Source organism: Neoarius graeffei, chromosome 3 (assembly GCF_027579695.1).
Source record: "Neoarius graeffei isolate fNeoGra1 chromosome 3, fNeoGra1.pri, whole genome shotgun sequence".
Taxonomy (NCBI): domain Eukaryota; kingdom Metazoa; phylum Chordata; class Actinopteri; order Siluriformes; family Ariidae; genus Neoarius; species Neoarius graeffei.
In genome coordinates this window covers 36,728,102-36,740,587 of record NC_083571.1, presented here as the reverse complement: position 1 = coordinate 36,740,587, position 12,486 = coordinate 36,728,102, and the positions used below count along the sequence as shown (strand labels likewise).

At 41.7% G+C, this 12,486-nt stretch overlaps 1 protein-coding gene across 2 annotated transcripts; it reads left to right on the top strand.

Annotated features, from left to right (window-relative positions):
- The first annotated feature begins 579 nt into the window (after positions 1-579).
- Positions 580-12,115, top strand: rbpja (recombination signal binding protein for immunoglobulin kappa J region a). Of its 2 annotated transcripts, XM_060916762.1 has the most exons (11): positions 580-633; positions 1,320-1,358; positions 1,433-1,528; positions 4,136-4,301; positions 4,669-4,843; positions 5,036-5,173; positions 5,287-5,399; positions 5,493-5,633; positions 7,386-7,541; positions 7,791-7,894; positions 8,031-12,115. In XM_060916762.1, exons 1-11 carry the CDS (start codon positions 614-616, stop codon positions 8,308-8,310), a joined length of 1,428 nt encoding a protein of 475 aa, XP_060772745.1. In that variant the 5' UTR covers positions 580-613; the 3' UTR covers positions 8,311-12,115. The 2 variants fall into 2 exon arrangements, with proteins under 2 accessions (XP_060772745.1, XP_060772744.1); XM_060916761.1 differs by lacking the exon at positions 580-633 and having other exon boundaries at positions 647-1,358.
- Positions 12,116-12,486: the final 371 nt, after the last annotated feature.

Sequence of the window (12,486 nt, the reverse complement as noted above, 5' to 3'; positions counted from 1 at the left end):
CTGAGGGAACCCTCCCAAAGGGATCAATAAAGTTCTATCTAATCTAATCTATTAGAGTTTCCCCCTTGTATTAGTGATAGTGTTTCTGTGATTTTTATTGGGTTAAAAAAAACCCCCAAACAGTCACAGAAATTATAGTGTGATCTCCCCCCCCAACCTTCGTGGCAAGCCTGAATTAAGACTTAATAAGTGTGAACTGTGAGTTCAGGACCCACGCGTCTCCACAGGATCTGTCCTTCACACTGTGAGAATTTTCACACGGTGCTTGGTTGTTATTTGCTTACCCTGGCAAATCTCGCGATAACACTTTAACATTCTATTATAGAAAATTTCGGTGTTATCGCGAGATTTTAGGAACTTTCCCACGCCTGCGTGACAAGTCCGCCTCCCCCTCCTTCCCCTCCTTCACCTTCTCACGCTTTGGTCTGCGGCTGTCGGAGAACAAGAACTCTCGCGATAACACGTGATAAGCTTTTCAATGCTTTTCTATTGTGAGAATATATGAGCTATCGCGAGACTTGGACTACTTTCCCACGCCTGGGTTGTTCTGTCTGGAAGGAAGGCTGGCGGAAATCTCGCGATACATAGACTTTTATTAGAGAGTTGATGGAAGATGGCGCCTGTTGTGACGGGGTAAGTGATGAAATTAACAACAAGAGAGAGGCATGGAGAAGTTAAAGTTGACGTTAAATATACGGGGTTTGTCGGGAGAGTTTAAATTATTCGTGTTCGGTCTCTCTCCCGTGTGTAGTCCTGTTCACCGTTGTTATTTACCTACTTTTTTGGTCTCGTGCCTTGTTTTAGCTTTGTTCTTTTATGTAGTTCGCTCAGTTAGCCATCATGCTAATCAGACAAGTTTCGCCCACATTTCTAAAGCAGACATGTTCTGCGAAAATGATATTTATTGCCCATAATATAGGCGTTTTACATCTGTGTAAATGTGCCAGTACTTTATCGGAGTGAGCAGTAAAGCGTAAAAGGCTGCGCGGTTTCTTTACGCCGCTCGGTGTGAACAGAAAAAAAAAAAGCTGTTTAACGAGTTAGCCAACTCTTAGCTCGCTAGCTGTAGCAAGACTTTTACTTTAATAACGGGTTTCTTCAAGTATTATGACACATCATTGCTTTCACGCAATGCTATTTGTCCTCGAATAAGAGTTACGTATGAACACTTAACGCTTGTTCACTTTTTATTTTTGTGTTTATTCGCCTTCCAAACTGTCAACCAACTGTACAGAAACTGCGCATGCGCAGATCTCTTTGCTAAGCCTTATACATATGTATTTCAGTAATTCTGACCTTCTTTTGCTTTGTTTATGCAGGAAATTTGGTGAGCTTCCTCAGCCAAAGCGCCTTACCAGGTACACAGGTTGTCCTTGTTTGTTTTTAAATAATTTTCTAATAATGCCCTAATCGAGGTTGTTTTTGTCCCCAGAGAGGCGATGCGTAATTACTTGAAGGAGAGAGGAGATCAGACTGTGCTGATACTACATGCAAAAGTTGCACAGAAATCTTACGGCAACGAAAAGAGGTAAATATACATTGTTCGGATGTTCCAGACAGTGGGGTGTCAGGCCTAGAAATTCATATTTTTTTTTCACCAGCCAGCCGGACTAGTTACCTTCCAAAGTAACTTGCCAAACAGAAAATCAACTCGCCAAAATTTGTTCATGTATGAATTTTACTTCTGTCAAAAATAACACAAAAGAGAGTAGTTCCCATTGTTCATGACTAACGTGCATTTATTTCAAGACCCGAGTATTTTGATACTGTTGTTAAATACATAACACAGAGCACCATAATATATCAACAAATAGTAATGTATTGGAAAACTTGGCAACTTGGTGTATGAGTATTGAAAACAAATATACTTACTATCATGACTATAGCACCCAAAATATGTCCAATATGCTTTCTGTATTTAACCATTTATGAGAGAGAAAGCATCAGGAGCTTCATATTGACTAGGAATCAACTTGAAAAAAATTAATTATTCCATAGAAATCATATCGCAGCCAAGGCCTACCCTGCTCCCACGTTTGCTTATAAGTCCTTTGTCGTTTCTCCTTCTCATACGCTTTATCAGCGGCCTTTTTCTCCTCTTCAGACCGAGGTCGCTTTGTCCCCGTCTCTGGCGGTTTCTGTACACCTTTCAAAAAATTCCACATTGCAACGTAGCTTTGGCAGATGTAGATGTAAACAACAACAAAAACACATGTTTAAATGGGTGATAATATGGCCACATCTATTGAATTTGATAACGTGATTACCGCGATATTCAACGAGATGCGTTATATGCATGCGCAGTAGTGAAAAAACTGACAGCCTGACTCGTACACGATATGATTCGGAATTCTTTGGTATTTTCTGTCCTGCCGATAAACTCATTGATTAAAACAGACACGGCACACGCTTAATATGTGGCGGCTTTAGTTGATGGTGTGTCTGAATCTTCGCTTCATATATATTTTTTTTATTTTCAACTAGCCAGCCGGGCTGACTAGTGACAGGAATTGCCCACCAAATGACTAAGTTGCCTCGGGCGACCGGACCACCGCGAATTTCGAGCCGTGGGTGTGGTTCCTGCTGAACAACACTTTTTAGTGAGCTATTTGTACCCTTTCACCAGTATAACCAAGTCATTCGTTTTTGTTTGTTTGTTTTTGTTTTAATTCTAATTCACCTGATTCCAGTCAGCTACATGCAGTTGGTCAGAAACCTTCAGTGTCGCACTGGGACAATAACAATCATTCAAAAGCAAGAAAGCGTGGAATAGTGTGTCCAAAAATCAAGTCACAGTAATGTCTATCTTTTGGGGGGGGGGAAAATTTGTTAAACTGATTGAGCATCTCGACCATCAGCCTCCATAAGCAGAAAGTCCGAGTCTGATATTAGAATTTTTTTTTTTTCAATAATTAAACGATTGAGAGAAAAAGGGAGATTTAAGGACATGCCTGTGACTGTATGATGTTAAACGAATGTGTTTTAGGCTGTGGACATGTATTGATAAATTGATTGGGTTTACCATGTTGAAATGAAATAAATCTATCTATCTATCTATCTATCTATCTATCTATCTATCTATCTATCTATCTATCTATCTATCTATCTATCTTTACTTACTTACTTACTTACTTACTTACTTACTTACTTTTGAATGCCGGTAATGTTGGCTCTTGCACAACCAGCAAATAAAATGAGAACAGGGTTAACCCTGATGGCCTTTTTTTTTTTTTTTTTTTAGGCACTTTTTTTTTTTTAGAATGAGTGAGTCAAATTTCACATTAAATAAATCCTCATCTCATTATCTCTAGCCGCTTTATCCTTCTACAGGGTCGCAGGCAAGCTGGAGCCTATCCCAGCTGACTGCGGGCGAAAGGCGGGGTACACCCTGGACAAGTCGCCAGGTCATCACAGGGCCGACACATAGACACAGACAACCATTCACACTCACATTCACACCTACGGTCAATTTAGAGTCACCAGTTAACCTAACCTGCATGTCTTTGGACTGTGGGGGAAACCGGAGCACCCGGAGGAAACCCACGCGGACACGGGGAGAACATGCAAACTCCACACAGAAAGGCCCTCGCCAGCCACGGGGCTCGAACCCGGACCTTCTTGCTGTGAGGCGACAGCGCTAACCACTACACCACCGTGCCGCCCCCATTAAATAAATATTGAGAATAAAAACAAATGTAGACGTATTGTAGTATTTAAATTGAACAAAAACTTCAATATGAATAAGCCAACATGATTGAAAAACCTAGCAATAAACAATCAAAATGTCATTGTATTAAATATATATCCAAGAAAATACTCCAACAGGATACCTGACATGCAAAAGTATTAAAACTTGAGGACCCCCCCCCCCCCCCAAAAAAAAAAACCTCACCTGGTTCAGCTTCTCAGATTGTTTGAAAGAATCAGTTGACTGGAATCCCAGATGTTATGGGAATTACAGTCTGATTGTTTTATAGTGTTAGGAGGTGGGGTCTGTGGTCTTATTGGTTACACTGGAGTTAGGAGGCAGAGACTGTGGACTGTGACTCACGTGTTAATTGTGTACGTAAGGGCGAAACAGTAGCTGTGAGTTGTTTGTTGAGGTTCATAACGTGGTGTTGTGTGTCATGTTGAGGTTCTTCTGCCCGCCGCCGTGTGTGTACCTGATGGGCTGTGGTTGGAAGAAGAAGAAGGAGCAGATGGAGAGAGAGGGCTGCTCTGAGCAGGAAGCACAACCCTGCGCCTTTATCGGCATCGGAAACAGCGAGCAAGAAATGCAGCATCTCAACCTGGAGGGCAAGGTGGTGCAACAGACACGCTCTTAAACTCTCACCCAGTGAAGACACAATGCAAAACGATAAAAGCCGTTTAAAACCCTTTGGTGACTGACCCCTTGAAAATGGTTCCTCCAGGAACGATGACATTTCAGTTGTCAAGACAACGGAAAAACTAAAATACAAAAACAGAAAGATACGTCACAATGCTCTTGTGCACAAAACAAAATGCTCTTGTATTTGTATTTTAGTTTTTCCGTTGTCTTGACAACTGAAACGTCATGGTTCCTGGAGGAACCATTTTCAAGGGGTCAGTCACCAAAGGGTTAAGAAATTGTTGAGCTTTCCCTTTGTCCTGACTGGTTCCTTTCTCCATCTCTCCTCCCCGCCGCAGAACTTCTGCACAGCCAAAACGTTGTACATATCCGACTCAGACAAGAGGAAGCACTTCATGCTGTCAGTGAAGATGTTCTACGGGAACAGCGCAGAAATTGGTGTCTTCCTCAGCAAACGCATCAAAGTCATCTCCAAACCTTCCAAGAAGAAACAGTCTCTGAAGAACGCAGACCGTGAGTCATTTATCTTCAGTCTTTTTTAAATCTGGTCATTCTGTGAATTCTTCTGTCATTTCTATTCAAAGAGACACTTAACTCTGAGCAGTGTGCTAATACATTAATGGCTTCTTACTTTTCTCTTTTATCAAATTCAGTTTTAATTTGATTCGGTGAAAATTCAGCTTTAAATTTTTCTCTCTCTCTCAGTGTGTATAGCATCGGGCACTAAAGTGGCTCTGTTTAATCGGTTACGCTCTCAGACAGTCAGCACTCGATACCTTCATGTTGAGGGAGGAAACTTCCACGCTAGCTCTCAGCAGTGGGGGGCCTTTTACATCCACCTGTGTGAGTCTCTCTCTTGTGCGTGCGTGTGCGCGCACTCCTCTCAAACACATCCTTATGTTTCTGTTTTATTGTTCAGTGTCTGATTTTTCTTTTTCTCTCCTCGCACTGTACAGTGGATGACGAGGAGTCAGAGGGTGAGGAGTTCACAGTGAGAGACGGATACATCCACTACGGTCAGACCGTTAAACTGGTGTGTTCCGTCACAGGCATGGCTTTACCACGTCTGGTGAGAACACACATCATTTTAAATATTGTAATATTTTTGTGATGTTAATCATGGCAAATGAAATGTTGGCATTGTTTATTAAATTGTGTGTAGGTCATCCGTAAGGTGGATAAGCAGACTGCACTTATGGATGCAGATGATCCTGTATCTCAGCTTCACAAGTGTGCATTTTACCTGAAGGACACGGAGCGGATGTACCTGTGTCTCTCTCAGGAACGCATCATCCAGTTCCAGGTGAGTGTGTGTGTGTCTCTCTCTCTCTCTCTCACACACACACGCACACACACTTTGTACAACCCCGATTCCAAAAAAGTTGGGACAAAGTACAAATTGTAAATAAAAACGGAATGCAATGATGTGGAAGTTTCAAAATTCCATATTTTATTCAGAATAGAACATAGATGACATATCAAAAGTTTAAACTGAGAAAATGTATCATTTAAAGAGAAAAATTAGGTGATTTTAAATTTCATGACAACAACACATCTCAAAAAAGTTGGGACAAGGCCATGTTTCCCACTGTGAGACATCCCCTTTTCTCTTTACAACAGTCTGTAAACGTCTGGGGACTGAGGAGACAAGTTGCTCAAGTTTAGGGATAGGAATGTTAACCCATTCTTGTCTAATGTAGGATTCTAGTTGCTCAACTGTCTTGGGTCTTTTTTGTCGTATCTTCCGTTTTATGATGCGCCAAATGTTTTCTATGGGTGAAAGATCTGGACTGCAGGCTGGCCAGTTCAGTACCCGGACCCTTCTTCTACGCAGCCATGCTGCTGTAATTGATGCAGTATGTGGTTTGGCATTGTCATGTTGGAAAATGCAAGGTCTTCCCTGAAAGAGACGTCATCTGGATGGGAGCATATGTTGCTCTAGAACCTGGATATACCTTTCAGCATTGATGGTGTCTTTCCAGATGTGTAAGCTGCCCATGCCACACGCACTAATGCAACCCCATACCATCAGAGATGCAGGCTTCTGAACTGAGCACTGATAACAACTTGGGTCGTCCTTCTCCTCTTTAGTCCGAATGACACGGCGTCCCTGATTTCCATAAAGAACTTCAAATTTTGATTCGTCTGACCACAGAACAGTTTTCCACTTTGCCACAGTCCATTTTAAATGAGCCTTGGCCCAGAGAAGACGTCTGCGCTTCTGGATCATGTTTAGATACGGCTTCTTCTTTGAACTATAGAGTTTTAGCTGGCAACGGCAGATGGCACAGTGAATTGTGTTCACAGATAATGTTCTCTGGAAATATTCCTGAGCCCATTTTGTGATTTCCAATACAGAAGCATGCCTGTATGTGATGCAGTGCCGTCTAAGGGCCCGAAGATTGCAGGCACTCAGTATGGTTTTCCGGCCTTGACCCTCACGCACAGAGATTCTTCCAGATTCTCTGAATCTTTTGATGATATTATGCACTGTAGATGATGATATGTTCAAACTCTTTGCAATTTTACACTGTCGAACTCCTTTCTGATATTGCTCCACTATTTGTCGGCGCAGAATTAGGGGGATTGGTGATCCTCTTCCCATCTTTACTTCTGAGAGCCGCTGCCACTCCAAGATGCTCTTTTTATACCCAGTCATGTTAATGACCTATTGCCAATTGACCTAATGAGTTGCAATTTGGTCCTCCAGCTGTTCCTTTTTTGTACCTTTAACTTTCCCAGCCTCTTATTGCCCCTGTCCCAACTTTTTTGAGATGTGTTGCTGTCATGAAATTTCAAATGAGCCAATATTTGGCATGAAATTTCAAAATGTCTCACTTTCGACATTTGATATGTTGTCTATGTTCTATTGTGAATACAATATCAGTTTTTGAGATTTGTAAATTATTGCATTCCGTTTTTATTTACAATTTGTACTTTGTCCCAACTTTTTTGGAATCGGGGTTGTATTACTGACAGGTGAGCAGGCCACGCCTCCTTTTCTGAGACAGGTGTGCAGGCCACACCTCTTTCACTGTAATTTGAATGATTCCAGGCAACACCGTGCCCCAAAGAAATGAACAAAGAGATGATTAACGATGGCGCATCGTGGACGATCATCAGCACGGATAAAGCCGAGTACACATTCTACGAGGGCATGGGCCCTGTCACACACCCTGTCACACCTGTACCTGTGGTTGAGAGTTTACAGGTAACACACACACACACACACACACAAATATAATACAGTCTCTGGATGCCATTAGTCCACTGTTCTGATACAGGAACAGACGATCAGTTTATTATCCAGTTTTGAAAAAAAATGCACATTTAAGACGTGAGGCCAGAAATAAATCCGTTCCATTAATTTTGTTTGTGTAAGTGTATCATGATTGTATTAAAATGTGCTGCTTTCATAAGGGATTTTAGAGTGGTGTGTGTGTGTGTGTGTGTGTGGTAGCTAAACGGAGGGGGTGATGTGGCCATGCTGGAGCTGACTGGACAAAATTTTACTCCAAATCTCCGAGTGTGGTTTGGTGATGTGGAGGCGGACACCATGTACAGGTGAGCCAGTCACACAGAGTTATACCCAGTGTAGTCAGCATTTTTTATATATAATATAAAAAATACACACACAAGTGTGAAGTCATTTCAGATTTGGCCTCTGTGTGTTGGAGTTTTAAATGTAAAATCTGTGTAGGTGCGGCGAGAGCGTTCTCTGCGTGGTTCCTGATATCTCAGCGTTCCGTGAGGGATGGCGCTGGGTCCGGCAGCCCGTCCAGGTTCCTGTAACTCTGGTGCGCAACGATGGCATCATCTACTCCACGGCACTGACATTCACCTACACGCCTGAGCCAGGGCCACGGCCACACTGCAGTGCCGCAGGGGCCATTCTGCGCTCAGCCTCCGTCTCTTCACCCTCCTCCTCCTCCTCTTTGTCGTCTTCATCATCATCTTCATCGAGCCTTATGCTGCAGTGAAGGATCGACAGTCAGGTTGGATTCCCAACATCCAGCGCGGTTTCTTCATCGTCCTCTTTCTCCTCGGCCATGTCCGTGTCCTAACGTGTGCGCGCGCGTGCTTGCTCACGCGCGTGTGTGTGGTGCTGAAGGGCAAAATAAAACGCCACCTTTCAGATTCTCCACTAAAGGACACCGATGTTGGAGAATGGATGAGACTCTGAGAGAGGAATTGAACTCAAGACCAGCTCTTTTCTCCTTGTTCTTTTCCTTTTTTTTTTTTCTTTCATGGAAATAAAATGAAACTAATCATAGTTTTGCCAAACCGTAAAAACAGAGGTGAAGAAAACTCTTCGTGTCCTCTGTCAGAAGGGCTCAACATGGAAGAAGAAAAAGTTATCGTGTAGTAATATAGTTTTCAAGGACCAAGTATTAATTATTATTATTATTATTATTATTATTGTTATTATTGTTTTTTTTAATGATGTATAATTTTATAAGCTTTAGCGAAGGTACATTTTTCACCTTTTTTTTCCTCAGTTTTGTAACATTTAGTAACCTTTTGTTACCAAATAGTTTTTGTATATTTCTCATGAGCATTTGTGCTCAGAAGTTTAAAAAAGGAAGAGAAAAAAAAAAGAGAGGTTCACACGGTTTTAATCACCTGAGCTCTTTGTCATAGCTGCCTTTTAATCCTCTTTGGCAACTGCCTTAACTTTTCTGGACTTGTACCAGCATTTTTACATTTTTTTTTCCCTTTTTGTAATACCGTTTTTACATCGTGTATATTTGTCCGGTTTTTTGTTTCCTAAACTGAAGAGTGTGTGTGTGTGTGTGTGTGTGTGTGTGAGACAGAGAGTGTGTGTCATTTGGGAGAAGGTGGCTTTACTCATGTTTGTTTTGTTTTACTCAGAAGCTTTAACTGACTCCTCCTCCTATTTAATGATCGTCTGAGCTATTACAAAGTGTCCCGGTCGTTACTGGTGTGTGTGTGGGGGGGGGGAAATCACCTTTCCACACATTACAGCTTGAGTAATGCACTTAGACCTCTTGATCTCGAGCACAACGTCACAGAGATCATTGCTTCAGTGGCTTTCACTAGCAGTCCAGGTCATCACCACGATGCTTTTAGTAAACCTGAATCTGATTCAGTTTTCAAAAGAAGTTAACGATTTGATTAAAACTGCCATGATGCAGTCTGGGGGATTTTGCTCTCATAGGTTGAACAACACGGTGGGATGGAAGCTTAGAACTCATTAACGCAAAGCAAGTCGAGTCCAGGCTGTGGGAACCGCAAAATAGGTTTGTTCCATAACGCACGAGGTCCAGTACAGGTTTTGGATTTATCAAAGAGTTTAGTTTCAAAACTCAAAGGTGAAACAGTCACAGTTCAGATTGTTCTATAAAACAGATTTGATTCAGAACTCAGTAACGTAAAATCCGATAAAAAGGAAAACCTGCTGGAGTCCAGTCTCAAAACTCGTAAAACGTATCGAGTCCGGAAGCTGGAACGTGAAACAGATCGAACCAGGTCCAAAATTCAGACTGGGAAATGTTTTGAGTTTAAAACTCAGGACTTGGTCCAAACGCGAAACAGTTTTGAGCTCAGAACTTGGGAAATGGCAAACAGGCTGAGTTCAGAACTCAGGAAAATGTATGTTTGGGCCAGAGCTAGGAATGAGGGTGAAAAACAGCTTGCAAAATCTGAAACAACACAAAGTCCATGTGCCACATTTCCAGTTCATAACTCCTAGAATCCAGCGTTTTAATCTTTAAAGCAGTCGTTTTTAGCATAACCGGAGCAAAACGAATCAAAACCGCATGTTTCTGAATGAAGCATGAAATATTTTAGAGCTTTGAAATTTGAGAGGAAAAAAGACGAGAATTTCCAATGAGGGCATCGTGTCATCTTTCATTTTGTACACAGCTGCAGAATTTATCCAGCCTTGAAGTCGAGTCGAGTCGAATCTCTGCCTTTATGAACAGGTTCATGTTGAACACGGCGGCAAACCGAGGTGTACAGACTCGCTTCAAATGGAGTGTTAATGTGCCTTCTGCTCTGCTTTTCTCCTTGTTTGTTTGTACTTCTTTTTGTTTGTCTGTGTTCACTTCAGATACCTGCATTGCTTTTTGTAAGGAAGGGCGTGTTCTTGGTTTTTGTTTTCAGGCCCATTAGATTTGGTGTGTTTGGTCATGTGTAGGAACGTAGCACCCTGTTACTGAGGGATCTTCATCACCTATAAGCTGAAAAAATTGCATCCGGAATCTCTGCACTTTGACTTTTTTTTTTTTGGTGCTCATCCTGTTTATTTTTTTCCCCTCCGTCATGAAAGATAATTTTTGTGGCAGCTGAACTGAACCCTTTGTGCCTATGAGAAATCTCCCCCATCTCATCACCACTCTCAAACTCGTGTCAAACCCAGAGGTCAACGTTTTTGAAGGTCACAAACTTTTAAGTGTTGTTTTCTCCAGTTGCTTTATTCAGCTGTGCTCCAGTCGTGTTCTTGACACACCCTTGTCCCCTGGGCCCTTCTCTAGATGGGCTCCTGGGGAATTAGTCACAAGGATGGTGACATGGTTCTGGATTTTTTTTTTTCTCCATTTAACTTTTTCTTTGAGCAGCTGGCTATGATGGATAGATTTATAGATGACGCTAGATGAAATTTATAGATATAAAGTGTAAACAGGCAGCAAAACTTTTCAAAACTAACTTTTTTTTTTTTTAACCTCCAACTCCTACCACTATCGGTTTGGCTCATTCGTTTAACAAGGGTGTGTTTTAAACCGAAACTGGAACGCAGTGATAGTCTTCCAAAGTTATTCCCTTACAGCCTGTTTATAAAGGGAATAACATGGCAATCGTCATCGTTTAGCAACAAGTGTAGATTTTAGTTTTGCTAAGAAGTAAAGCGAAGTCTTTCCATCCACAAACAGCTCTTCCGGCAGTCGTTTCAAACGTCGTCATAAAGCTTCATTTAAAAATAAATAAATTTCTGACTATCAGCAACCTTTTCTCCACCTCTAAGCTCAAATCATCTCCAGTTACTTAATCAAATTTTTAGTAGGCGGAGCCTAAGAGGCAATTCAAAATGCATTCAGGATGTTAGCCTCTGTAACGATGCAGCTTCCTGTGAAGTTCCGCTCATGTTTCTCGATGCCAGGAAGTTCCACAGCGTCCTAAACCATATCAGCACACCAGGCTAAAGAACTGGGTGTGGTCAGAGGCCAGAGCTAGCTAGCTAGTTTTAGCCATGAACATGTCTCATCTGCTCAACTATGTTTAGATTAAAGGAGACTGATGAACTTTTTCAAAGTCATGCTGATTTTATATTTTTTGTTTTTTTTATTTCATGAGAATTATTTGTCACTTGTGCCACTGCACTTGCCTTAATGATCAAAAATAAGTGAACCAGTTCTCTGATGAAACGCCTGTTAACATCCTTTGCTGAAACCTTTTCACTCAGATCAGAGCTCACACATGTCAGACATCTCGGATTAGTCTTGAATGTTGTGTTTGTGTGTGTGCGTGCGCACGTGTGCTGTATGGCAGGATTCCAGATCGTTTGTGTTCTTTGCACTCGGGACATTTTGAGTGCTAATGCTCTAAAGGGCCACTGCAGCTGTAGCCTCATTGAAATACTGTAATGGATGCAATGCACATTATTATCAGTGTAAAATCCAGGCTGTGTTCCATTTCTCAAGCCCATGCTGCCATTTGAGGGGAAGCTCTCTTGCTTTATCTGCTTGAGTGAAGTTCACTAGATGGCCATTAGAAGAGGGATCAGTGGAGTCGATGTCAGAAGAGCAATAAAATACTTTAACAGATGATTGTGTTTCTTTCATTTCTCTCACTTACTTTATTTGGATGGATAATAAGATGTGAGTTAGCTAGAAATAAACCAGTAACCATCACTTGGGAATGTTCTGGGTTTCAGTTCAATGCACTGTGATCTGAACTTACTGCTGTCATTTCTGTTCCCATTAGAACACTAGACTGCTGTTTTTAATTTTTTCACCTTAAACTCTTACAGTTTAGCATATGGGTTCCCAAGCCTGTCCTGGAGAACCTCCTGTCCTTCACACGTCCGTGTTTTCTGTACTCTAACACACTTACCTCACTTCTGTGAGAGCAGGAAAACACTATAAGTGTTCAGTACAAAGGGTTCTTCTGGACCACGGATGGGAACCTGCGCCCTA